Below are 27,050 nucleotides of genomic sequence, written 5' to 3' on the forward strand. Positions count from 1 at the left end.
CAGGCCGGGAGAAAATCTTTTAGATAAAAAACTAATAAACACTGAAGACCAAGAAAAAACCTGAAGCCTCTTCTCGTCCTTTAGAGCGCGGGCTGCCCAAGGCCACCCCGAACCTTCCCAAATCATTAAAACAGCCAAAAAACCAACACAGAACATTTTAAAATTAGACTTTGTCGTCTCTGGCAGCATCTTGGATGTTTTGAGCAGCTCTTGGGGCAGCGTTTGGGAGGCTGAGCCAGGCCAGCTGTGCAATGTCGCCGGGAGTCACACGATGGCATCCGAACTCCACTCCCCAGCTGAGTGTGTCCTGAGTCCCTTCCCAGGGAAGGCAGCTCCCGTCAGTGGAAACCACGACTGGCACTTGGGGCAGCGATGTTTTCCCCTCGTTACCTCGCGGTAGCTGAGCAGCCCCTGACTCCCCGCTCAGCCCCGGCGCTGACTCTGAGGTGAACGCAAGGTGCCATCACAGCCATCACAGCCGTGTGCTTTTCCAAATGCGAGGGGGCAGGACACGGTCCATCCATGGTCCCAGCTGGCTCCTCACTATTCCACGACCCTTCCAGGGGTGTGCATGAGGTCTGTGCTGCTTTTATTTCACCACTCCCACTGTCTGTGTTGCTGGAACATGCAATTTCTGCAGTTGCCCCCTTTTCCTGTTTGCGCTTTTCCAGTCCTTTGGTTAAGCAGTGGATCTGAACATTGGATTCTCCTTTCCCTGACTCTTTGCACTTTCCTCTACTTTTCAGCAGCTTTTGATTTATCTGCTCTTCCTTCCTTCTCCTTTTCCTTTCTCTGTTGAAATTTCCCCTCAGTCCCTGCCCTATCTCACTGCTATTCTTTTTCCTTCCAGCCCTTACTCAGCAATCTGAGGGAGAGCGGAGCAGCTTTTAAAAACACAGATTTTGGCACTGCCAGCTGAAGCCTGTTCCTTTAAGTACTCCACATGCAAAACTCCCAATCAATGGGAAATTTTGGGGGAAAAAAATCTTGCAGGAAAGGCTTTTTATAACCCAGCTCTCCAACCAGCAGTGCCTCATGAATTTTATTGCGTGCAGGTGATCTGAGAATAGTGGAGCTGACAGCTCTGTTTCCTAAACTGAATTCTGAAGGAGTAAGCAAATTCTTGTATGAAATTTCATCTCATCCTGACAGGACGTGCTCAGAATGACACTCTGTGAGGCAGGGCCTGGGGTCGGGATTTATTTCTGCATTGCTTTTGTCACCTGGAACCTGCATCCAGCTCTGGGCTCAGCACAGCAGGGACAGGGAACTCTTGGAGGCCACTGAGGTGATCAGAGGGATGGAAAGGAAGGAAAGGCTGAGCAAATTGGAATTGTTCAGCCTGGAGAAGAGAAGGTTTCAGGGTGACCTGACTGTGGCCTTTCAATACCTGAAGGAGCGTGAAAGAAACATGGAGAAAAATCTTTACAAGGGGGAATGGCTTTAAATTGAAATAGAATAGGTTTTGATTAGATGTGAGGAAAAACTCTACCGTGTGTGGGTGGGGATGCCCTGGCATGGATTTCCCAGAGCAGCTGTGGCTGCCCCATCCCTGGAGGTGTCCAAGGCCAGGTTGGATGAAGCATGGAGCAGCCTGGGATGGTGGAAGGTGTCCCTGCCCACATCATGGGGTTGTAACAATCTGATCTTTAAGATCCCTTCCAACCCAAGCCATTCTGTGATTCTCTGACATGTCTCCTTTTTTTTTCTTCAGTGTTTATTTCTTTATGCTCAAGGTTTTCCAGAAGCTTTTGCTGCAGTAACAGCAAATACAGAAGTGTTCAATAACTTACATCAAGCAGCTGAAAGTCTTTCAATTTTTCAACTGCCCCGTTGAAAAATTATTTCCGCAATTGAATTATTTTCCACGGTATTTTTCTTCAAGACTCCGAAGCAATCTTCAGTTTAAGAATATCTTATTTATACCAAATAAATAGTTATGCTATTAGCTTAAGTACAGACCAATCAAAAATCTATAGCTGAATGAGAACATGTTGATTCCTCCATTCATTTTCTCCAAAAATGCTGTATGGGCGAAAAATCCTGCGGTGTTCAGAAGTGCTGAGCAGGCAGAACTCTGCTGGGCTGCTGCACAAACATGATTTGAAGGGCCTCTCAGCTTAAATAATGCCATGCTTTTTTAATTTTATACACAGCTTTCGTCTGCACCCACGCTCGTGGGGACTGGGCTGAAATAGCACCGGGGGAGGAGGAAAAGGAGAATCACTTGACTCATTTACATCTTGGTAGCAGCACAAAAACTTTTTATTGTGGTCACAGTTACACCTGAAATAATTCTCACTTCGTCATTTTCTGCTTTAGTTCTTTCTGCATACATGTTTATCTTCCCTTGATTAAGAAATATCAGGAATATTAATTATGGAATGCATCCAATCCTTAGGATGTCGAAAATATAAAGCATTATTATGGATTGTAACATCTCAATCTGCAGGTCCAAAATCTATGAGGTTTTTTTTTTGTGTCTGATGGTGTTTTTAGGAAAATCACTGTACAAAACATGTACCTTTTTTTTCACCACTGTCAATCATATCATTCCTGACTAATAAAGTACAGGAAGTGGGGAAAAAAATCACTAATAAAATGAGAGGTGCTCATACATGGAGTTCTTGTTTTTATGCACTTTTGGAAGGTGTATTTGCATTTCAAATATTCATATTTCTGTGCTTTTCTGAATAACTTAGTGTTCATTTCTACCAAATTTACCAAAAATCCAGGTGCATCCAAAGTATAAAAAAATACTGAGCATAGGAAACTTGGTTAATGTCCTAGATGGCAGGCAGCAGAAATACCATGGGAAAAGGAACTTAGGTAAAGAAAATATACCAGAATCAACATGGAGTAATTAATCCGATGAGAGGGCACAGTCTCAAGCTGTGAGCCCCAACAATTGGGTTGGACATCGGGAGGAATTTCTTTCACAGGAAGGGTGATCAGACATCGGAATGGGCTGTCCCCGTGGGTAGGTGGGGGAGTCACGGATCCTGGAGCCCTTTCAGGATGGAGAGGAGGTGGCACTCGGTGCCATGAGCCGGGTGACAAGGTGCTGTTCGGTCATAAATCAATGATTTCAAACTCTTTTCCAACCCAATTGATTCTGAGATTGCGTGGCAGGAAACCCAAAGCGCAGCCTCGCCAGTTCAAGTTTCCTAGAACTTCACAACACTCCTTTTCAGATTTCAAAACCTAAACCAGTTATACTTCGGAATAATCCCGCATTAAACCCATGAGCCGATCACTCTTACACGCCGTAAGATCCTTGCGAGACGCGTTACTAATCCCGAAGCGCTTCAGCGGCGCTCGCAGCGCTCCCGGCAGCGGCGGGGCCGGTTCGCTGCCCCGCCGGAGCGCGTCCGGAGCCCCGGGGCCGCAGCCCCGCTGCAGTTTGACACAGCCCCGCTGCGGTTCGACACAGCCCCGCTGCAGTTCGACACAGCCCCGCTGCAGTTCGACACAGCCCCGCCGTTCTGGAGCCGGAGCCGGAGCCGCCGCCCCGCGCCCCCCGCGCCCCTCGCCCCCGGCCCCGCGGGAGGCGGCTCTGCCCGCCCGCCCCGCCCGCGCTGACAGGCGGGCGCTGCGGAGGAAGGGGAGGGCGGCCGCCCCGGCCTCACATGACCGCGGCCGCGATGGACGGAGAGCCGCCCGCGGGCACGGCCGCAGGTACGGGGGGATGCGGGTGCCGGGGCCGCCCCTCGGTGCAGCCGCGCCCGCGCTGCGCTGCCCGCCCGGGAGCGGACGCGGCTCCGCGCCGGGCTCGGGGCTGCGGGGACGCAGAGGAGCCGTCGGGAAGCAGAAAAGCCGCGGGGAAGCGCCGCCGCCGCCTTCCCCTCTCCCCCCGGGGCAGCCGGACCCCGCTGGCCCCGGCCCGCCCGGTGGCTGCTCGCGGCCGCGCTCAGCGCTGCCCTGCGGGGCCGTGGGGGTCCCTCCCCGTGCCGAGGAGCGGGGAAGGAGCGGGGAACGCCCGGGCCGCCGGGGTTACCTGCCCGGTGCCGCCCCGGTTCTGCCGCGGGCGCTCCGCTCCCTTGTGCGGGGCCGGGCGCGGGCGCGGTCCCGAAGTTCTCCCGCGGGCAGTGACGCGGCCGAGCGCTCCCTCCGTGCCGCGCCGAGTTCATTCCGTGCCCGCCCGGCGGCTCCGGGCACCTCGGACCCTCCCGCAGCGGGACAGCGGCTCGGACGGTGCCGGAGCCCGCGGAGAAAGCGCCGGCTCCCAGCGCTGGGGTTCCAGCAGCGTGCAGCTGGGGCTGGGATGGAGAAACTCATAGCCAAATACTGCCAGCGCTTGTTGCGAAATGAGAGATGGAGGGAGCTCCTGGGAGAATTGAGGGAATAACGTGTTAGGCTCCTTTAGCAGTTAAACTGAAGGAAACTTTTAAAAGTTCTCTTTGAAGTCGTTGAACTTTTGTACCTGCTCTGTCCCTACTATTTTTTGCTCAGTTTGGAAAGAAAACGAGTAGGTAAGCTTAATTCGTAGAAAAAAGGTTTGGTTGATTGCATTTAGAGCCCACTGTGAGTTTGCTCTTGATAGGCCTGTGATGCTCCCGATGCAGATAATGCTTATAAATAAATTATTTTGGAATATTTCTGTCCAGGACTGATGTAACATATTGAACAGCAGCCTTTGTGGAAAAAATGTCCTACTGTACCAAAGAGAGAGCTTGCTCAGGTATGTCTGTTATGGATTTACCATCTGCTTCAGGAGCCTTATAGAGATAAAACAGTTGTCTCCAAGTAGAGTATTCTTGAACTGATTAACTTCTGGTGGTGGTGCTTCTGTACCTTTCTGACCTACTCAGCCTTCTTTAGAAAACCTGGTTTTCTTTGGCACAGAGTTTATGATGAACACTGACAGAGGGTACTTAATGATTTTTGGCTAAAGAAAAACAATGCTGTGAATGCAGCAATGTTTTTTATTTTTAGCATCATGATGCAGGTTCAGAGGTCTTTGAAGTTTCACACCCATATGTAATTGTTTTTGGAGACCAGCAGCTTGTCAGTGAAATATACACAGTAATGAGAGTCCTGATAGGTATCACTGATGCTCCCCTTTGAGGGCACATACAAATGCTGTGGTTTGGATTTAGCAGTACTAAAAGTGGAAGTACTTTAATACAATCGAAGAGAAAAGAAAAAAGGATAATGTCCAGCTTGTAAAGTCAATTCTGCAGAGTGGCTTTTATTGACTTTTTTCTTTCCTTTTGCTTTTACTTCCATGTGAGTCTGTTTTGCAGTGATTGCAGGGAGGTAATGCAGGTGTTGGCTGTGTAGGGAGTGAGGTGTCTCCTTTTCTTCTGATGTAAACCTTTAACTGGGTGTTCAGCCTGTGGGAGGCTGTACAGGTTACAGACAATATAATTTGCACATGATTTCCCCCACGGTCTTCAAGTTTTATGGGTTGGTGCAGGTTGAGGGAGAAAAATTTACCAGTTGCAGGCATATGGAATTGATACAAAAGGAGGAGAGCTTTAATAATTGCTTTTCAAGAGGATTTGGGATAAGAATGAGCTTGTTTAACTATAAAATCTGTGAAAAGACCATTGGGATCCTGTAGGGTCTGGAGTGGCAATGCCATTTTTAATGCTTAAATATTAACATCAAGCATAATCAGGAGGGTGAGAAACATGTAAGGAAAATGAGAAGCAAAACAAAGATAATATATTTATTTTCATGGGATATTCTTGACCTGTATAAGGATGGTTGGATGTGGAAACTTGCCAGTTTTGTAGTCAGGCTAAAACGTCCTTGTGTAAGTTTCCCAGAGTAGTTGTTTGGGTTATTGCTTGCTGGGTTACATTTTTGGGTGTGAATTTTTACACTTCCAACCTCTTTTGAAAAATGATAGCTTAGCAGTCATCCACTGAGCTGCTGGGAGCCAGCCCTAGCGAGCATTTGACTTTTTGTCCCTGTAATCTTAGGGCACATTCCTCGTTGGATTTTTCTCTGCTAATCCTGTTATTTCTTCAAAGTAGCTGCATCTCACTTTATTGTGCTTGCTGCAGCTGGGCCCTGTGGCTCATGGCTGTGAATGGAATGTGTCCCTTGGATCCCCAGACCTGGGGAGTCAGATGAGTCAGTTGATGATCTAACAGGGCAAGAGGCTTAAGGTTAGTCCTTTACACACAGTAAATCTGTGTGACAAGTTGGTGTTGGGGTTTTTTTTTTCTGCTGGAGTATGGGATTGTTGTAGTTTGAGAAGCAGCAGGGGACTGCAGAAATTCAGGTGCTTTTTAAGTATTACTAAATAAAGCTTAAATAGTCTCATCTATTTTTGAGTTGAGGCATAACTTCTCTGTTTCATCTTTAGCGGCACCAAGTGCTGAGTAACTATGTTAAACTTACTTGGAAAAAACCACCAAAAACCCCTTCCCAAACAAAAACCAAACTACCTGCAACACCAAAAAAAAAAAAAAAAAGGGGGAAATAGGAAAACCTAACCAAAGGAAAAAACCACAGAAAACCCAGAGTAAATAGTGCAGAGTACATACTTGGCATCTGTGGTAGTGGTGTTTTGGTTTTTTTAAAGGAGAAAAACAAAATGTTGGAGCCTGTTTCCAGCATCTAATTTTATGAGAGTGTGTGCTATTTTATCTTGTTTTGACATTGTGGGTAGCTTGTATTTACATGGGAATTGTTGGGAAGGAGAAAGGAGACTTTAATTAGAGTAAATATGATAACTTTTCTTGTACCCAGTAAGAAATGCAGACCTGCTTTCCATGTTGAACACACAGCTGTGCAGCACTTAGCTTTCTTAATTCTTTTGTTAATTCTTAATTCAGATTCTTTTGCTTTTCTGCTTTTGAAATAAGAATTGTGTGGTTCAAAACAACCCAAACAAGTTGTGCGCAGTTGTTTCAAAAAATACGTAAAGCCTTTAATAGGAAAAAAGTTTTGTTTGCTTTTTTTTTGGTGTACTTATGTTGTTTTTTTTTTTTTTTTTTTTTTTAGGGGATTTCAAATTATGTAATATTTAAAAAAAAACGAGAACTAGGATGGGAATCTGTTTGAATTTGTAGTTGAAATCTGCGCCAGCTTTCAGGGAGGCTGATGTGGATGCTGGATTCTGGAATTATGGAGGAATGTTTTTGACATGATAAGGGGGAGAGGCATTTCTATAATTCCTGGGGCTTCTCATGAGAAGACAGAAAGGGAAGGGAAATGCTGATGAATGATATTTACATTGCTGCTTTGTAATTCCTGGCCCAGGAGTTGGTAGTGGAGTCCTCACTTTTTCCAGGGAAGAACCTGAGGTATCTGTGCACAAAACCAGTCAGTTTTCATATTTCCTGTGGGTTGGATCCCTCTGCTCTGCACAGCTGTGGCCTGTGATGATGGAGGAGAGATCTGAGCTGCTTTTCCTGAAGGTTTTGCTTCCTTACAGGCTCCTTTCTCCTTCTAGTAAAAATGCTACTAATATAAGTAATTCTGTGGCACCATCTACTTAAGCATGTCTGATAAATTTATCTGATTATTGCCTGGTGTAATAAGGAGTTGGTAGCATCAGCCATCTGTAAAATGAAGATAAGGCCTCCAAATTTGGTTGACAGAGCTTTAACAGGGAAGGGAGATCAATGCTGTGATTTACCACCTGTGCTTCCAGCCCTGGATGTGCCTTCTCACATGTGAAAACTCTGTGCAGCTATGCAGGAGCTTGGAATTTTGCTCTGGCTTTCATAAATGCATGATTTTGGAAATTTGGATGGAGGAAACTGCTAACTCCATGGAAGGCAGATTGCTGCCCAGTTGTATCAGTGGAGTAATGAATGTTGAGCACTAACTAAAGCATGAACTAGAGAAATTTTCTATTGCAGTTTTTCTCTGGGTAAGTTTCTCAACTCCCTTCAGTCCAAAGGCTATCTGACTTGCTGAAAAAAAAACCAAAAAAACAAAAACAAAAAAAAAACAAAAAAAAACCAAAAAAAGAGTATTATGCAGTGTTTTAGTGTTTTCATAGCTGTTTTCTTTTACAACCAAACAAAAACTAGGCCATGCTTTGAATGCTTCTTCAGACTTTTAGTTCTTGTTATCTTGTTGTCTTGTTTGCATGTGTATGTTTGTACGTATTATTTTTAACTTTTATATCAACTTGTTTTCAATTGTATCAGGCCACTTCCTGATACCTTATTGACAACAGATTGAGAATCTGCTGTAGCAAAAGCCTGGCTTGTAGGAAAAAGCTGATTTTTTATTTTGTCTGCTTCCCAGTGTTCCAGGGGAACCATTCCATACCTCATTTCTGTATCCACTTGCTCCTGTCTCTATATAAACTTTACCAGATAATGATCTGCTGAAAGCAAAGGGAATGTTTTCAAAATTAGCTGTTCTGCAGCAGAGGGTGCGTGATGGGAAGTTTTAAGTGTTCTGGTACAATGCATGCAAATCCTTTTACTGCCTGAACACAGGAGCTCATACCAATGAGTTCCCACTATTATCCACCATTCCTGGCCAGGGCTCTTGAGGCTGTTCCCAAATTGGCTCTTTAGCAAGCAGAATGAAAAATGGGCTGAAGAATAGCTCCAGTACATATTGCTCTGTAGGGCTGGTGTTAATGCCATGATAAGCATTTCCTAGAGCAGGTTAACAGCTGCTCCCAAGTCATTTTACTGTGTTCTCAGAGCTGTGTTTGTGGGTGTTTGTAGATTCACTCTGTCTTGTTGATACCAGGCATGCTGAGGTTATTAATTAAACAGTAATTATTCAAACTTGTTTGCACGGTTGTCTGGTTTGTGTGATTTCACACATTTAGACAAGGTTGAGATGTAAAGAAGCTGCAGAATATTTCAGGGAGAGCCAAGAGTGTGAACTGCTGACAAAGAGAGGGCATGTCCTGTAGGTGATTTTTAGAGAATAATTTGATAAAAACTGGGGAGAAATTACCAAGAAAAGGGCAACATGGCTGAATTGACAAAGGACTGTGGATTCTTGCCTGGTAGGGCATCACTCTGTGGATGTCTGCTGGGTGATGGGTTCAGACCTGTAAGGAACTGCAGAGTCCTCAGCATCACTTTGGTTCTGGGACTTAAAGATCAAACACTGATGGGTTTCATGGTTCACCCTGTACATCTTTTCTCCTCATTCCTGTCTCTTGCCTTTGGGGTTTCAGGAGTTTACCAGACAATGCTGAGCCCAGTTCAGGCACTGATTTGTGCTGTTGATGTCCAGCAGAAGGATGGGAAGCAGAGACAGTGACTCAATGGGCAGGAGGAGATGCTGTGTTAGCACAGACTGGCACTGCTCGGGGGATTATTTGGGGTGCATTTTGAGTAGCCCCCTTTGGGGGAGGCCTCTGCAACATCAGCCAGTGGCTGAGCATCACAGAAGGCTCTGGAATTCTCTGGAGGGAGGTGTGTGTGTGCATTGGAGGAGTAGCATCATCTGCTGTCCTGTGTTGCATTTCACTGGTGTGTCTTGAGCAGTTAAACCCAAAAATCACCAGGGTGGGCACCCAGAGAGCTGCTGCTCTGGAAATCCAGGATGCCTTGTGCTCTACAGGTGTTATCACTTCATCCAGCAAATCATCGATCAACACTGAATTAGTTTATATTATTTTACTGCAGATTTCTGGCAGGTAGCTGGAAATCTTTAGGAGCTGCTCCATAGGTGGGGTTAGCAGCTGATATGTCTATTAAGGCAGAGGTGTTAAGACTTGCTTCTCTGAGTCACATTAGCAGGAATCTGAAGCCTGATGAGGCATGTGGGATAAGGTCATTTGTCCTGGATTTGGTTTGGTTTCATAAAGTCATTTTATGGAACAAATAGCCAAGTGTCTGTTATGAAGTGATAAATCTGAAGAATTAAAGATTGCTTGTTTTCCCTGTTTATCAGGGCCTAGGGCACATGAAGGAGCAGGTAGGAAATCCTTATCAGGAGGAGGTCAGGGCTTTCAAGTCAAGGCTGTGACTTCTTATCTTCCTTGAGTTAATCTGTTACCCAGTTAACAACTTTTTGAAGTATGTATCGAAGCTGAAAGAAATGCTTCTTGCTTCTGTGGTGTTACTGTGTTCTCAAAGTTGCAGATCTATTTGAGAACTTCTGCACCATGGCAAGGAAGGGATAATGAATCCTACCTGGCTTTTTAGGTACCTTTCATCATGGATTTGACTTGCTTTATGAAAGAGCTTGTTCACAGTATGCCTCTTACAGAGAGGCAGCAACCCAGCTGCTCCAGGCTGGAGAGCAGAACTCGGGCATGGAATGGACAGAGCCCAGGGTTGTACCCTCATTTTTCACACTATTTCCTGTGTGTGGAATGGGTAGAAAAGAAAGGAGGGCTTTGAAAAACAATGTAAGCTTAGTTTACAGTCACATAATAGATGCAGTTATGAAGTCAGGGTGAGATAGCAGGCTGCAGTCAGGCACTTGATAAGAGAACACTCTGAGTCATCAGCTTTGCCCCTTCTTTGATGTCATTTGTCCTCTGGGGCCACATTCTTAAGAGCCATCTTCTTTCACTTCTGCATCTGAGAGTCAGTTACTGTCCAAAGCTGCCCAGTTATGGCCAAATTTGCTGTCGAAAGCTGTTTGTTTTCTAGCTACAAGCAATGGAAGACAATAGGTAAGTTTGAAAGATTTTGCCACTTGCTGTGACTGAAGAATTGTTGGGTTGGGAGCCCTTATTAGGAACCTTTTCCCTCTGCTTTGGAACTTAAGTATGTTGACATAGTCAATTATTGTAATTCACACTCTCTGTAGCACACTGTCATAGAGTTAATAAAATTATGTCAAATGAAGTGTCTCCTTCCTTTGTAATGATGTGCAAAATTAATGGATTAAATTTCTGCAGCGTGGTAAGAGGACACATTTTTCTTTCCTTCCATGAGTTGTTCTAGGCAGGATCCAGAAGTGCTGAGCAAGGGTTTCGTTCATTTTGGCAGATCCTGCTGTGGTGGGAGCTGGACAGACAGGAAATGCAGGCCTCTTAGCTGATTCACAGGACGAATTTGGCCTGTGATCCTTTGCTTAGTGGAGATGTCTCTGTGACTCGATATAATTGGTGGTGCCCCTGGCTGTTGTGAGCAGGGAGGTACTGATGATGTGAACGTGTGAGAAGCAGCATAACCTCCCAGGGGAGTGGCCTGGCTGGGCTTCTGGTGGTGTTGCACCACTCTGGCAGCACCAAGCCAAGGAACAGAATATTTTAAGGCTACTTTTTTTACTATATCTTATCAGGTCTACTGTTTTTTTCCCTTTTTGTCTTGTAGATTTGGCAAAGCCTCCAGTAAATGAACCAAGGGAAGCGGAACAGTTTCTGATGCAGACGCCCCAGGGAAATCCACTGCTGCTTTCCCACACCCTACAAGAGCTCTTGAGCAAGGATAGTGTGCAGGTGGAGCTTATACCTGAGAAGAAGGGCCTTTTTCTGAAACATGTGGAGTATGAGGTTTCCAGCAAGGTAATGTGAACAAACTTTGGGCTTGCTGAGAACGTATCCTCCTAAAAATGTCTGTGCAGTTTCTGCTGGCAAAGTCCTGAGTCATTTAGGTGTGCTGGATGATGCTGGTTTTAAGCAGACCAGTTATGTGGGCTGATATTTAATGCAGTAGCACTGGGCCTTGTTGACTTGGGCCTCTGCAGATTGCACCATCTAACTGAGCTGTGAAGGATGGTCTGCAAGTTCACTTGCTTGAAAACCTGAGCTCTGTACCAGAGCAGGTGTGTGACGATGGAAACAGAACGGTTTTGTAACAAACTGGTGTAGGTAGCTGGGCATTTCAAACTGAAATTGTATTTACAGTGCAAAAAAAAAAAAAAAAAAACCAAAAAAACTTGAGGTGCTGCTGTGTAAGCTGTGCACTGATTTATCCCCCCTGGTTGATTGCAGAGATTCAAGTGCTCGGTGTACAGAAGATACAATGACTTTGTGGTGTTCCATGAGATGCTGCTGCACAAGTTCCCGTACCGCATGGTGCCTGCACTGCCCCCAAAGAGGGTGCTGGGAGGTAAGCCTGCATTTTGGGCTGCAGGGGGTTTGCTTCATGCTGCAAGTGTGATAGTGTTGAAAAGAAATGTTTAAAAGATTGAAAGTCTTGGGTTCTGCTTGCCTCAGACAACTTTGAGAGTATTTGTTTGGGTGGTCAGTCTGAAAGGTCTGGTTTTGGGAGCTGACAGACTATAGGTATCCATTCTTTAGTTTTTGCTGCAGTGCTTTCTTTTTTCTTTCTGAGCTGCCATGTGAGGGACATTAACTGAAATTTCATGTTTCTTCCTGCAGCTGATCGTGAGTTCATCGAGTCGAGGAGGAGAGCGCTGAAGCGATTCATAAACCTGGTGGCTCGACACCCCCCCTTCTCAGAAGATGTGCTCTTGAAACTCTTCCTGTCCTTCAGTGGCTCAGTGAGTGTTTGTTAGCAATAGTCCTGAGCTTGCAAGTCTCGCTGTAACTGCCACAGCGTTCAGGATTGCTGTTAACCTGCATGCCTTTGCTCCCTGGGAGGAAGAGAATTTTCTCTCAGTAGGTGTTTCCACAGTGGAAAGTGGAAGGTAATTTCACTCAGTGCCAGGAGTGTAGTATTTTGAAAATTATGACTGTTCTTAGGCAGAGATTATGCTTTTCCTTAAATTAAATCTAACCTGGGTAAAGCTGTATCTGCTGAGTTGTGCCTTGCTGCTGCAATATATCTGAGACCTGCATGAACTGCCTGTGTTTTTTCATAGTTCCTTCATGCTCATTTGATTCTATATTTTCTCCAGGATGTACAGAATAAGCTAAGGGAATTGGTCCAGGGAGTAGGAGATGAATTTGTGACTTGCAGATTAGCTACCCAAGCCAAGGTATGTATATGAATTTCTTGCAACATATTGTTCTGGTTTAAATGGCTTTCTTCTCCTGGTGCTTCAGTTATGGCATTTGTGCAGTGATGAACACCTTAAGTAGGAGATATTTGTTTCTAGAGTTTGAAGGACTTGTAATTTTATTGAAAAGATCAAATAAACTTTTGACTCTTGATATTTCTAGCTAAATTCTGGCTCATGAATATGATATAGATTAAACAATGAATCCTGCTCAGAACTCGTTTCTCTGTAATTACTCGTACTTGCATAACAAACAAATGCACAAATTGCACAATTTAAAAGGTAATGTCTAGATTGATGTCTTTCCCTTGTGCTCATGCCCTCATTCTGTCTTGTTCTCTCCCTGTGGGAGAGCAATTTGGACTGTTATGGAAAAGCTAGTTATAAATTCTCCATATATCTGTTTATCCCAGTGATTACTGCTATGACAAGTTTTAAGTACACATCCACTGTGTTCATTGAGCAATTTCAAAGCAAGTTGTTGTTCAGGTTCCTGCAGTGCTTGCAGAAGGTTTTGCAACTGGAGCTTAATTCAGGCTTTTACCAGTGATAAACTGGTCAAAAAAAAGCTGATCTTTCAGTTTGTGCTTGACTTTACTGGGCTGGGAGTTACCAGTAGGATCAGATCAGAACTTGTGAGCTTGAAACCTCACAAATGTTCTTTTAACTACATAGAAGAATCGCAGATTTTGCCAACTCTGTCTATGCTGGGTATATGAACCCCTTTCTGCCTGTGAAAATCAGGGCTGTTTGTGTGACATGTGTCTTGGGCACCTAAATGGGAAACTGATCTCTGCAGAGTTCTTAGCGCACAGAGGGAGAGTGTGAGCGCAGGAGGGAAGCCTGTCCCTCTCTGCAGACTGTGCTGTGCCTCTGATTTACCCACCAGTAATCCCTCTGTACTCCTTCAGGACTTCCTCCCAGCTGACATTCAGGCCCAGTTTGCTGCCAGCAGGGAGCTGATCAGAAATATTTATAACAGCTTCCATAAGCTCCGGGACCGTGCGGAGAGAATCGCTTCGCGAGCCATCGACAACGCCTCTGACCTCCTCATATTTGGGAAGGAGCTCAGGTAGGTTTGGAGCAACAGGGTTTGCTGGTTTCTGATGTTGGTTTAGAACTCAAAACTGTTGCAAATGGTCTGGTAAAAATGGGTGTTTTAATGCATGCTGTAGGACATAATCAATTTTCCTTCTATAAAAGAAGGAAATACACGCTTTTCAGTAAAGCTGCATTTTATAGAGTGAGGAATGAAAACAGAAATACCTTCACATTCAGGTACTTGTGTTACTGTCTCTCTCCCCAGTATGTACACAGTTAACTCTGCATTTGAGATAGGACAGGAGTAGCTCAGCACTGTGAGCTATTTAGGCAGATTTGAAACTGCTCTCTGCAAATAACTTTATCTGCTCAGTGGAATTTGTCTCCTAGATGTGACCATTGCTTTTCTCCTTCCAGTGCTTTGGGCTCAGACACTACTCCCCTTCCTTCCTGGGCTGCTTTGAATAACAACACATGGGGGACTCTCAAACAAGCCTTGAAGGGTCTGTCTGTTGAATTTGCACTTCTGGCAGATAAGGCTGTGCAGCAGGTGAGTCCTTTACTTTTGTCCTTCTTTTTTCCTTTTTGTAACATGAATGAAGTACGCTGCTGCCCTGAATTTTATCTTGAATCATGAGCTCTGTGAACATAAGCTCTTCAAGAGTTAAGAGGGAGATTGCAGTCCAAACTCACATCCTCAACTAACAGCCTGCTTGTTCAAGCTTGTGTGAAATACCTGGACTGTGTCTAAATGGGAAAAAATGTAACAGGTAAGGGAAAGGAAGAAAAAACCTGCTTTCTTTCTTAATTTTAAATGGTTACTGCACACATTAAACTCACTATTAGTGTGAGCTGTCCAAAAGTGCCGTGTTCCATTTTATTAATCTGCTACAGAGAACCCAGAATAACTTGCTTCTGAATCAAATTTTCAGTACTTTAATTCATGTACTTAAACATTACATGAGAATCATTCAGACAGAAGCATCACATTCCAGTCTAAGTGCACAGTGTGGTAATGACTGTCAGAGTGACGTGAGAACACGACACTCTGGGAAGGAAAAGTAATAGTTTTGTCTTCAGTGCTCTTCATCTCATTGTGTTAAAACAGTCAGTGTGCTTTTGTAGATCAGTCAGGCCAGGTCTCTTTCTCTGGAGTTTATGCTCCAGAGACCTCTATTGATACAGGAAGAAAAGAATATTCTATAAAATAAAAAAACTGGCAGTAAAATTTGTCTTGGTCTCTGTCTCATCTCTGCCTTCTGATGCATGAACTGTTATGGGGAACATGCAGGTATTCAGAGTTTTAATGGATTAGCTATTTTGTAGGAAGGGAAGATGAAAGATTGGAGGAATCTGCAAGAGCAGGGAATTCCAGGCAGAGTGTGCTGAAAGGACTGACACGCAGGCCTGTGAAACCAACTCCTCTTGTTCTAATGATCAGTCAGTTGGAAAAGCTGTTCCTGCCTCAGTCAGGTCTTTGTTCTGCACACTGAAGACCAAACACCCCAGTGCCATTGGAGAGATTTTGGATGCAGTTGTGTAAGCTCTGATGTGCCCTGGAGAGAGCAGTGAGAGCCTGCGTGGTGTGGGGGGGTGTGAAGGGCTGTGATGCCAGGCTGACGTAAAATGTACTTTTTCCTTGTTTTCTAGGGTAAACAGGAAGAGAATGATGTGGTGGAGAAGTTGAACCTTTTCCTGGATTTACTCCAGTCCTATAAAGTGAGCTCTGCTGTTCTGCCAACAAGAAAGTTGTTTAGAGCAAGTTTGTGCTCTTTAGAGGGTGTAACGCCAACTGGATGGAAAACTGTCTGTGAGGCCAGTTCAGAGGCAAACTGGGCATCTGGCAGAGGCAGGGGAGTGGCTCTTGGCCACAAGGAGCTCTGTAGCCTTCCTGATAGCTCATCTGATGATGAGAACTTGCCAAAGAGCAAACTCTGCGAGGAATTTAAAAATATGGCTGGTTAAACTGCATGGATCAGCTAACTTTTTGGTTTTAGATTTGGCTGCTTTTGAGTCAAAGCAGTGAACTAGATTGTTGCTGATTTGCTCATGGAGACATGAGTTCAGTTATGAATGAAAGGACTTTTTCAGCTGTATGTGGCAGCCTCTCCTGACATTCCCAGGCCAGGACTGAATTTGAAGGACTTGAGCCAGCACTTTAATTAATTGCCAGCACTTAATACTGAGAAGGTCAGAAAAGAGGCCTGATAAGATCCAAAATGTTGGCAGAAGTGATGCTCCAGGTTGCCTCTTAAGCTCAATGGTCTGGGTTCAAGCAGTTTTGTTTCTTAAATTCTTAGCTACTGGCATTTTTTGACCCTCTTGAAAACAAAGGAGCAAAAATCTGCAGCGTAGAAATGACACGAAGTGTGACCACACGTGTGTGCTCCTGATTTACTTGGCTGTGTGTTTGCTGACTCCTGGCCCCACTGCTGTTTTCTTTTCCCATAAAGGACCTGTGTGAGAGGCACGAGAAGGGGGTATTGCACAAGCACCAGCGAGCCTTGCACAAGTACAGCATGATGAAGAAGCAGATGATGAGTGCCACTGTGCAGAACAAAGAGCCAGAATCGGTGGAGCAGCTGGAGTCTCGGATTGTGGAGGTAGGGCAGGCAGAGCAAAGGGTGGGGCTGGGCTCTGATGGTGCTGCTCTGGATCTCAGTCACATTTGCAGACAGTTTTTGGATTGAGAGGGTAGCCTGTGCTTTGGGAAATCCGTGCTACCCACTGTGCCACGTGGGAAATGTGTTGGTAGCACATAATTCGCAGGAGTTGTGGGAAGCATCAGTCTGCATGATGGAGAGGGCAATTCCTGCTGTATCAAATGGGTTCAGAACTGCCTTTTTAGGGTTTTGGTATGTGTTTGAATTGCTGGTATGGGGAGGAATGCTGTTTTCTCCTGTTTCTCCTTTTCCCCATCCTCTTCCTGGTCACCGAGTTCCTCTTCTTTCAGCAAGAAAACGCCATCATAACCATGGAGCTGCGGAATTACTTCTCCCTGTACTGCCTGCATCAGGAGACACAGCTCATCCACATCTACCTGCCTCTCACATCTCACATTTTGGGGGCCTTTGTCAACTCCCAGATTCAGGGTCACAAAGAGGTGAGTTCTAGACTCTCCTTTTTCTCAAAATATGAATGAGAATTTGATTGGATTTTTCACCCATTGGCTTAATCCTCTAATCACCTGTGCAGTTGGGTTTTCTCATAGCTTAGGAAGTTCCCTGAGGTTTTTCCAGTTTGGGGTGAGGATCAGGGTTGGCCTCTAACCCCTCTAAAAGATGGTATCTTGCAGCAATTTTTTTTCTTCTTTCCTTCTCTCATCTGTATCTGGCTCTACCCTGTGAGTAGTGGAAAAAGACCCAACCATTCAGTGTCTACTCTGTAATGAGTGATGTGTGTTTGTTAGATTAATCTGGTTTTTTGCTGAGCTACACAACATATTGTATGACAAGAAAACTTTCCAGGTTTTGCTCTAAAACTTAGAAAACTCCTTTTTGTTAAACCCTTTAATATTCCCCATATACAAACTTTCTTGCTTTGGTTATATTAGAAAAGTCTTTTCTCCTTCAGCTCCCTTCCATCCTTTCAGTGAAGGAATTTGATGAAGGGAAATCTCCCTTCCATACAGGCTCAGGACAATGTTCATGGAACTGCACTGGTCTGACAGGAACATTCTGGGTGTAGTGAACTTCCTGAAAATACTTCAGCAAATTTGTTGTCTCTGTATGTCTGAGACTGCTGCTAAATTTCCATGTGGGGAGACTGTTACCTGCTGTGTGGTCATGTCTGCTCTCTCTCCTTCTCCACTCACAGATGAGTAAAGTTTGGAATGAATTGAAGCCAAAGTTGAGCTGCCTTTTTGTGGGATCCAGCAGTATGCCAACTCCACCACTGTCACCTCCAGAGGGAAACTTCTTTTCCAATTAACGTTCCAAGCATCCCACACGGAGCAAGAAGGGCAATCAACGAAGGGGTGGGACCTCTACCTCCAACGAATCCTCCAAAACAGCTATTTTTATTTTTATTTTTTTTTTTAATATTGCTGCTTTGAGCTGCTCTCTGATTTAGACAGACTGGATGTGGGGCAGAACATAATGGATATAGAGACAATTTTGTAATTTTGCAATGCCCAGGGGCAGAGCTGATGCTCATTCTCCTGCAGCCACTCCTCATGGGGTTGGGACAGGGCCTGGCACAGCGAGTGCTGCAGGGTTTGTTGTTGCTGGGGCCTCTGCATCTTGTACTAACAGTCCTCCAGTGGTGTTTATCTGCAGCTGTGCTGACACATCTCTGCACGTCTCTCAAGTGCTGAGATGAACAGGATAGCTGAAGCACTTGCTTGTAGTGGAGATAAATTGCTTTTTATGCCTTGGAGGGCCTGTGTTAGGGACGTGTGTGCATGAGGAAAGCTGAAAGCCATCCCCCATCCTGTTGTAGGTGTCTGGATTTGATTTCTTACTGCTAGACCTTAGCACAAAATGAATGAAGTGGTTGGATTTTGTAACCCGGCTGGGCAGGGGTCAGTGCTGCTCTGTGACAGGGATTTTCCTGATGGTGCTGGATGGACTCTATTGTCAGTTTGTTTCCCTTCGTGGTTGAAGGGCACTCTGGGGACTTGCTCATATTTTTCAGTTTGGGGCCAAAGACAGCTGGGTTCAGGAACTCAGAGGAGTTTGCCTGGCATAAACGAGAAAATAATTGACTAAAACATTCCTTAATTGTAAATCACTTGTACTACAGGAGTGGAACAGCTACAAGGTAGCTTGTTTATTTCTTCTGGAGGTTCTGACCTCCATCTGGTGAGTAGCTGCTCAGATCTGTTGGAGAGCTGCTGACCCAAAGGCTGGTGTTTTCTTTGGTGTAATATCAGAAGTATCCTGCTGCACCAGCAGGCTGGAACACAGTGCTGATAAAGTTCATTTGCAAAAATTGAGTATTATCAGGATGTTACTGTCTTTCTTCCTGGCTGTGGGTAGCATTGCAGTATGTTTGTTTGTGAAGGAGAGTAGATGATTAAGTGAAAGTTCTCATCTCTAAAAACACCACAGCCCTTGGTAATGGGCTTTTCAGAATGGTTTGTGGTTGTGATAAAGGGACTAAACACTCCCCAGTTTGCATCTCCAGTGGCTTTGCCTTGGGAGGCAAAGGGGGAGAACTTGTAAGTCATGTTACCTCAGGGGAAATGTGCACATCCTCCAGAGAAACTGATAATCAAACTGCAAACGTCTGCAGCAAAGCTCTGTGTGAACAGGACTCCCTGAACCTGACTTCTCTGGGGCCAAAATAGCTCCCAAAGGGGAATTTGTGACTTGGCTTCTTAGCATTTTCCTCGAATGGGTAAAAAAGGAAGCACATTAACAGCACGCACTCATCCTTGTTAATCAGAATCATTACAGTATTTTCCCACTGGGGAACTTCCCCATTACCAGGAAGTATATTTAAATCCTCCAATCACAAAAGCTTTTTTGATTTGATTTTTTTTTTTTAATTTAGAAATTTCAGTGCAACATGAAACTCTTCCTAGCCCAGATGGAAATTCTGGATTAGTTTCTTCAGCCAGGAGCAAGAAAAGTTATTTGCCCAGTTTTAGGAGACTGAATAACCATTACTCCCACTCCTCAACATGGAGTAAATACACTGCTATGGGTGAATTCCTTGAGTGCTGGCCCTTAAGCAGCGTGTAGCCAACCTTGCACAGATTGCATTAAAGAGCTTTTTCCAACAATTCAAATGTTAACTCACTTTCCTCCTGCACATGGGCCTTGTCCAGTGAGATAGATGAACTGCAAATGGCTGTGACAGATTTGATTCTCTCCTGGAGATTTCCTAAGTGATGCAGAAGAAATTCTGCTCACAAGCAGGAGCAAACTGTCAGGGGAGGGAAATGTTTCTACAGTCCAGGTACAGAGAAGATATAATCTCAGGCATGGTACAACAGGTTTTTTCTGCTTGACCTTGTCTTGATTAGAAAGATGGTTTGTGGTTCAAGTGTGGAAAGTGTGTTACCAGACTTTTCCATGCTCTTCACATTATCAGAAGGTGCTGGCTGGTTATGGCTGGCTTAGTCTCAGCACCCATCCTCCCTCACTGGTTTGCCTGATGTGATGAACAGTGAAACTGAGAAAATACTGTATGTTTTGGGGCAAGATCTGATAATTTATGATGGGTCTCATAAGTTACTTGTTTGACTGGGCAGTGTTCTGTAGGAGTGCTTGCAAAGGAATAGCCTGAATGGAACTTTGCACTTCTCACTTTTAGAAAAACATTACAATTTTGAACTTAAGATCAAAAAACAATCCCCCAAAAAGCAAACATCAAAATTACATTAGGTCTTTAGACTAAATCCTCTTTCCCTAAAGCACAAATTGGACAGTCCTAGTGCAGAGACTGTAACAATAATAGACACACCACAGGACCTATAAAGAAACTGAAATGACCTTGTTTTGAGAAATATCCCCTTCCTCCATTGTCAGCCCTTGTGTCTTTGAGGAGAGTTTTGGGGGTGGGCGTTTCCTGTTTTGGTTTTACTCTGTTCACCAGGTATTTGAGAACTGAGGCCCAGTATTCCCGAAGCTGATCCAGCTGCTGGCACTTTCAGAGTTTATTTCATACTGGACTGTCAAGCTTGTTTCATTCCTAAACACATGCAGACACTATTTCATACAACCCTTAGTTTGCAAACCTTTCTTCTGGGAGACTGGTCAGTGTGCAAATAGCACTGTTTGTTTACCTCAATGTGTGAGGGATTTCCTTACTGTTTTCATTTTGTTCAGTTTATGGATCTGTCAGACTTGGAGGGCAGCATCAAGCACAGCTTCCTTCCTCCAGAGGGAAGCAGCAGGGACTCAAGGATCCATCAAGCTGTCTGTCTGTCTGTCCTAGCCAATGTGGGGAAAACAGTTGTGGTTACCTCCATGCTCCTGCCTTCTGCAGTAAACACTAACCAAGCCAGACTAATTGAGGAGTGTGTGCTGCCTATCTGAGATCTGATGCTCCTGTAAGATGCAGTGCCAAAGTGTTAATGTGCTTTTGTGAATGGAAGCTTTTCTGGGTGTGCTTGAGGTCAGGGGACTTTGATGTGCTCAAAGGAGTGATGGTAGAAAAGCCTGCAGTGTCTGTCAGAGCAGTGCTGGAGCTACCAGGGTAGCAAACACCTGAGACCTTGAAAGGCTGCCTGAAAATTGTTCTCTGAAAAGGGCTCTGAGTTTTGTCACTCCTGAGGGCTTCTCCACTTCCAGCTGTGACGTGGGAATACACAGGCTTTTTGTCAGTATCCTGTTGAAAGGCTCAAAACTATTTACAGTACCTTAAATCTTGTATTCTTCTTTCCCTCTCCTTCCATCTTCCTGGCAAGTTGCTCCTCCTCAGCTGTAACATGTTCAACGGTGCCTTGCTACATTCCAGTGCTTTTAACTCTCCTTTAACCATGCAAGGGTGTAATTCCTGGAATTTTTAACAGGCTAATTTACACTCTTCTGTTTGTGCTGTTTATTGAAACACAAAGATCACCATCTGGGGACAGAACTTACTTAAGAGCAGTATCATCCCAGCTCTTTGACACGAGCTAAAAATCAGGGTTGGGGAAAGCCCCTTCCTGAAAAGACTCACCTGACTGCAGACAGGATAACAAGAGCAAGCTTGAGCCATGCTTGTTCTCTTCCTACCCAAACTCCTGGAGGAACAGAAAGTAATTCTGTGTGGTTGTCACGTGCTGTCTCTCACCCAGCAATTTACAGTTTCCATCAGGAAATAAACCAAGGTATTTAACAGGTATTGGCTGCCAGTCATGCCCTTTCCTACCATGCAGTAAGGTCCTACACTCTGTAAAAGCTGCTTGTCCTTTTGTGCTTATTCTATTTGCCCCAAGCCATTCTCTCTGTTAGAGCAGCCAGGAACCCTCACTGCCAGGTCAGAAGCAGAGGTGGGTATCTCTATTTACTCTGTAAATAAGTGTGCAGCACAAAAGGAAAAGTAAGGTTTGAAGGTGTTAATTCATCCTCCTAAGTCTGAGCTGTGGCTTGCTGAGCAGATTAAGAAGGATGTTTTGAATGGTATAAACTTTTCAAAACTGCTGGAAGGAGACAAGAAACAAACATAGTTCAGAGGGTGTGAATTTTGCCTGCCTGGAATATCCTGTATCTTTGCTTTGCTCAAATAGCCTTATGTATGAAGCACTTTATTCAAATGCAGGAATTAAAGAACTATTACTACAGCTGGTAGACTGGAAATGTTTACAGATCCTACATGACATTCCAAGATTCTATCTGTAAGTGTTACATGTCTGTAAGTGTTTGAAAAAAGGAAAAAAAAAAAAACCAACTTGTGTAAGAAGTTACATATGTGATGTGTTATTTCTGACATGATTGGATCAAACTTGTGCTGCCCACCATGCTGGGTTGGGCTGACATCAGTGCTGAGCAGTCACCTGCCCTGGGACAAAGCCTGCAGCCCTAGGGGATGGCACTTTGCAACAAGAACGAGCTGGAAGTTGAATTTATTCAGTATATTTTTACCTGAAATGCTCAAATAGTTTGACTTTCACAATAACACTGAAAGCTGGGCTGAGACAGGACTGGACATCTGCCTCTGGCTTGTGCTTTGTTAACTCCCATAACCTCACACTGCCTTCAGCTGGAGGATCCTGAAGAAATCTTGGTTTGAACTTTTCAAAAGGCTTTCACAGGCATCCTTATAACAGAACAACACATGCTTTTACTAAAAAAGTATTTTTAATTATAACAATAATAAAAAAATCTACCCGTAAGGGAAAGACTTAAGCCACTAAAAAGGGTTAACATTTATTTTTTAATAACTGTGATCGCATAACCACCAAAGCCAGGGACTTCACAGCATGGAAAATCTTGTTACTTTTATTTCTGCTCTAAGAAACCCCCTTACTTTGCAGTGACCTGGAAAACAAGTCTTGTGTTCTGGCGAGCTGAGCAACGAGACCCTCATAAGTCACACTCAGCATGCTGTAGCCCAATGTGGGCAGTAGCATGTGGGCTGAATGCTTCTGCTTTCTTAAACTTCCTCCACTTCTTTCAGGCTGTGCTCCAGGATGGTGTCTTGTCCTTGGAACTTAAAATAGCCACGAAACAACTTTCTCTGAAGCACCAGGGGAAACCAGTAGCTGTCATCAGGCCACATGCGATGGAAGGGCACCTCGTCCAGCTGAAACCACTGGGGCCTCATTTCTGGTGGCACAAAACAAGAGAACTCTGCGTGGGACACGCTCGTGGATTTTTGCTGCCTACGCTGAATATTGGTCAACAAGCAGCTTCCCTCTGCAGCCCAGCTGCCTTCCTTCTGGGAGGCATTTTAGTGTGAATAGTTCTCCATTTCCTCCTCCTTTCCCCAGACCAGCCACCTACCCTCACTTTCTGTTGGCTCTCCATGGAAGTGATCTGCTCGGAAAATGTGAACGTCCATGAGTTCAGAGTTGCCCACAAATTCAAATGTGATCTGACCCATCTTCTGCAAGGTGTCCACAGTCAGTCCACTCTCCTCCAGGAGCTCCCTGCACAAGGAAAAGGCTTCTTATATGAAACTGAGCATTGGGAGGACAAAAATGCAGTCATTAGCTTTACTCACACATTTAAAAGCCTTCCAGTGAACCAAAGGTGAAAGCTCTTACAGTACAACAGAGCAGGGCTCTGACCTGCACCAAGCCACGAGGCTACAACACCACAGTGCAGCCAGGCCAGGTGGGATTGTGTGTTATTCCAGGCTCCTGAGCCTGGCAGGAAAACACTCAGTGTTGGAAGGGGAAGATTCAGGAACGTGGATCATTTAGTAGAATTTAGTCCTTGCAACATGCAGCTCTTCTCAGAGGTAAGGGAGAAGTGGGGATGGGAAGTCATCTGACTGTGGCTGGGTGTGGCTTCAGAACTCCAAGATACACGTCATTTAGACAGGCAAAAAGCTTTGCCAGCTTCAAGCTGAACCTTTTAGAATTGTGGAGAAGCAGGTCATGAACACCAGAAAGAACATCTATACCTGCTACACAATCAGCTACTTCTAAAGCAAACAAGCTTAGTTAAATTACACACTCCATCACACCATTTGCACACAGGAGGTTGAGAATTCCGGTTCCCATTCAAATGCAGTGTAAAAATCACAAAGCACTTGTGCAAACTCTGCCCTTCTGCTCCTTGGGAGCACATTGGGCATAACCAGGGGCCAAAAGGGAAGACTTCTAAGAGCACTTGGAGAGCTGTGCCAGCTCTTTTCCACACACCACCATGTACAGCTACTTGAAGCACATTCAATTATTTCCTCTCTTTATGCTCTGTGCTCAGAGCTTTTTTTATTTTACCTCACTCTAAAAGAAGCAGCATGGCTTGAAGTTAGTCATGGTTTTATAATGTACAAAAATAAGGAATACTCTGAAACTGTGTATCTTTAGTTATAGTTAATAATTAACATAGTTGCCTATTTGGCAGGAACAACAATTTTAAAATGTAATGGAAATGATTTTAAGGCTCCAGCTTTCTTTGGCATTGGTTTCATGGATCCCATCTTTCAAAATAATACTTGAAATTAATGTCTTGGCTAATTTTAGTTTATCTTCTATGTCTAAGCTATCTATGTCTAAAATAGAAGCAGTTTTCCAGCAATGACTCTAAAAGCCTCCTTTTACAGGCACTGATAATTGAACAACAAAGCACAACATTGCTACAGTTCTCCAGCTATCCATCAGCTTCTTGGCTCTGTCTGTAGCAAGTGGAAACATTACAGGTGGCAAACTAGAAATAACTCATTCACTAAATGCTCCCCTTACCAGATGTGCCACTGAGGACCTGCCCATGTGCTCATGGGAATGTGCTGTACACAGCAGAAGATGGAAATCTTCTGGGAACTTTTCATGTTTTGGGTTAATATTTAACTACCTGTGCTGAGACTTCCCACCTGCTGCCTCTGCCAACCCAACGGAGACAGAGCAACGTAGAACCACAACCTCAGACCTCAACTGGCAGTGCAGAGTGGAAGTGGCACAAGGGAAGTTTGATTTGGAGTGTGTGGTGCTTCCTGCAGCAGAGCTGTGCCCTGAGGCAGCACTGCACCACCCAGCAAGGTGACCACTGTGTCCAGCTGCTCCTGGCCCTGGGGACAGCCTCCTGCCCAGCTGACCTCAGCAGGAACTGGCTGTGTCATTCTGGAGGAAACTGCAGCTGAAGGGGTGGGAACAGTCCCCAGCAGCAGGTGCTGGCTGTGCTCTGGCACACTGCATTGGAATTGAGGAAAATTTTAGCACTTGACATCTTGTATGAGCAGAGGTTTTGGTGTCAAACTTGGGGCCAGCACAGGTAAACACACCAAGGAAATCAAATGCTACATTAAAGCATTAGATTTACCTCATAGCCAGTTGCAGGTAAGTTTAGCAAATGTTAAGTGACAAAACTTGTGTCCCTCCCGCCACTCAGAGATGATAAATCACATGAAAAGCCACAATGAAATGTCAGGTACGTTAGGGCTGCTGGGAACACATCTGCACAGGGACCCTGCTGTCCCTGGGCCCAGCTCACCACAGAGCCTGGTGGTTGTGCTGGCACAGCTGGGGAGGCTGTTGAGGGCAGAAGCTGTTGGGAACCAGCTGAGCACACCATGACTGATCTTCCTGCAGGTGCAAGGGCAGCTTTGGGCACGTTATCAGAAACGGAGGAGATGGCAAAGCACAGCTTTGTATCAGCAACATTCATGTAAAGAACAAGGTACCTAATTTTTAGAGGAATTTAGCAATTTAGCTGTGATTTGCTACTTCATTTTAATGACCAGATAGATGAAAGAACTACAAGAAATCAGTACTGAAAGGTTCAGAAATTACACTCTGCCTTTTTACTGATGAAATTCAATTGCGCAACTCAGCATTAGCACTTAAAAATGTCACACTATATGATCAAATAATAAGCAGCTAGGGTAATTATTTAAATTTAATTAGCTGTAATTCTGCTATATAGCCAAAATTAAACCTTGCACCTCTGTGAAGATTCTAAGAAACTCTATCCACCACTCAGACTCATTCTCAGTTTAGATCAGAGTCCAGGGAGGACACAGGAAGTTCTAGCTGCTCACAAACTGGATAAGTTTAAGATATGCAGGTGACAAAGGCGATGATTGTTTCTGCTGTGCAGAGAAACAATCCTGTTTCTCTGTACATGTGGATGATCCCTCATCACCTGTGGAGCAGGTGTTCAGAGCTGGGCCATGACGGCACTGGTGGGTAACACGAGGCTATCACTGACCAGATGAGCCGTGGTAGCTCCGCCTGCAGCCCACAGCCGATGGTCCAACACCTCCTCCTGTGCCCCCATACCTGTCCCCGTGGCACCGGCCCGGCCCTCACCTGCGGGCAGCCTCCTCGATGCTCTCCCCGGGCTGCACCTTGCCCCCGAAGCCGTTCCACAGCCCGGCGCCGAACCCGCGCTTCTTCATGCCCAGCAGGACGCGGGACGGCTGCACCACCAGGACGAGGGTGAAGAGTCTGGAGGTGGGCATGGCTCCTGGCTGAGGGACGAGGCGGACACGCTGTGCCGAGGGTTCCCGGTCCCTTCCGAGGGGACCCGGGGGTGCACAGAGCCCCAAACACCCAGCAGCCCTCCCCAGTGCCCGGTCCCTAAAGCCCGGTCCCCCAGCACCTCTCCCAATACCTCCCTCTCTAATGCTCCCACTGACCCTCGCTCTCCTGCTACCTCTGCACCCCCTTCCCAAAGTTTGATCCTCCATTCCCAAATCCTTGTTTCCCCAAACCCGCCCCACCAAATCCTGACCATCTTTAACACCCTCTCCCAGCACCCCTGACTCCCAGCACCCCTTCCCCAAATCTTCCATCCCCTCTGCAAATCCCTGTCCCCCCAGATTCTCCGAGCACCTTCAGCATCCCTTTCCCGTAATCCCTGAGCCCCCAGAAAACCCTCCCCAAATCTCCGATCCGCTCTCCTTAAATCCTTGTTCCTCCTAAACTCCCTCCCCGAATCCCGTATCACCCTCAACATCCCCTCCCCGAATCCCTGACTCCCAGCGCCCCTTCCCCAGATCGTTGAACCCCTATCCCAATCCCTGACCCCCCTGCACTCCCGTCTCCCCGCACCTCAGCCCCGCACTCGCGGCTTTCCCGTTCGCTTCGGTGTCACCCCCGGCCGCGGCCCGTCCCCGCTCTTCCCGCGCCGCCGCCGCCCCGCCCGCGGCCGCCGTGAGGAGAG

General features: G+C 45.4%; 2 protein-coding genes across 4 annotated transcripts; one reads left to right on the top strand and one right to left on the bottom strand.

The window, feature by feature from the left end:
* Positions 1–3,629: 3,629 nt before the first annotated feature.
* SNX8 (sorting nexin 8) lies at positions 3,630–22,498 on the top strand. 2 transcript variants are annotated; one of them, XM_058035732.1, is made up of 12 exons: positions 3,634–3,678; positions 4,608–4,681; positions 11,214–11,404; positions 11,834–11,951; positions 12,224–12,345; positions 12,703–12,783; positions 13,716–13,876; positions 14,263–14,395; positions 15,496–15,564; positions 16,299–16,448; positions 16,799–16,948; positions 17,662–22,498. In XM_058035732.1, exons 2-12 carry the CDS (start codon positions 4,648–4,650, stop codon positions 17,773–17,775), a joined length of 1,323 nt encoding a protein of 440 aa, XP_057891715.1. In that variant the 5' UTR covers positions 3,634–3,678; positions 4,608–4,647; the 3' UTR covers positions 17,776–22,498. The 2 variants fall into 2 exon arrangements, with proteins under 2 accessions (XP_057891714.1, XP_057891715.1); XM_058035731.1 differs by lacking the exon at positions 4,608–4,681 and having other exon boundaries at positions 3,630–3,678.
* A 60-nt stretch (positions 22,499–22,558) lies between these two features.
* Positions 22,559–27,012, bottom strand: NUDT1 (nudix hydrolase 1). 2 transcript variants are annotated; one of them, XM_058035734.1, is made up of 4 exons: positions 26,939–27,012; positions 26,195–26,351; positions 23,223–23,368; positions 22,559–23,045 (listed from the first exon to the last, which is right to left on the bottom strand). In XM_058035734.1, exons 2-4 carry the CDS (start codon positions 26,344–26,346, stop codon positions 22,873–22,875), a joined length of 471 nt encoding a protein of 156 aa, XP_057891717.1. In that variant the 5' UTR covers positions 26,347–26,351; positions 26,939–27,012; the 3' UTR covers positions 22,559–22,872. The 2 variants fall into 2 exon arrangements, with proteins under 2 accessions (XP_057891717.1, XP_057891718.1); XM_058035735.1 differs by having other exon boundaries at positions 26,195–26,355; positions 26,939–27,010.
* Between the last annotated feature and the right edge of the window lie 38 nt (positions 27,013–27,050).

The sequence above is a fragment of the Melospiza georgiana genome, chromosome 16 (assembly GCF_028018845.1).
Source record: "Melospiza georgiana isolate bMelGeo1 chromosome 16, bMelGeo1.pri, whole genome shotgun sequence".
Lineage (NCBI taxonomy): Eukaryota > Metazoa > Chordata > Aves > Passeriformes > Passerellidae > Melospiza > Melospiza georgiana.

What these genes read in the sequence shown, in the direction of transcription:
- SNX8 (XM_058035731.1), top strand. Translation starts at nt 3,630, where the DNA reads ATGACCGCGGCCGCGATGGACGGAGAGCCGCCCGCGGGCACGGCCGCA. An exon ending in ATTTACTCCAGTCCTATAAA is followed by an intron (nt 15,565 to 16,298) that starts GTGAGCTCTGCT and finishes TTTCCCATAAAG; the next exon opens with GACCTGTGTGAGAGGCACGA. An exon ending in TGGAGTCTCGGATTGTGGAG is followed by an intron (nt 16,449 to 16,798) that starts GTAGGGCAGGCA and finishes CTCTTCTTTCAG; the next exon opens with CAAGAAAACGCCATCATAAC.
- NUDT1 (XM_058035734.1), bottom strand. Translation starts at nt 26,346, where the DNA reads ATGCCCACCTCCAGACTCTTCACCCTCGTCCTGGTGGTGCAGCCGTCC. An exon ending in ATCGAGGAGGCTGCCCGCAG is followed by an intron (nt 23,369 to 26,194) that starts GTGAGGGCCGGG and finishes TTCCTTGTGCAG; the next exon opens with GGAGCTCCTGGAGGAGAGTG. An exon ending in AGAGCCAACAGAAAGTGAGG is followed by an intron (nt 23,046 to 23,222) that starts GTAGGTGGCTGG and finishes TTGTGCCACCAG; the next exon opens with AAATGAGGCCCCAGTGGTTT.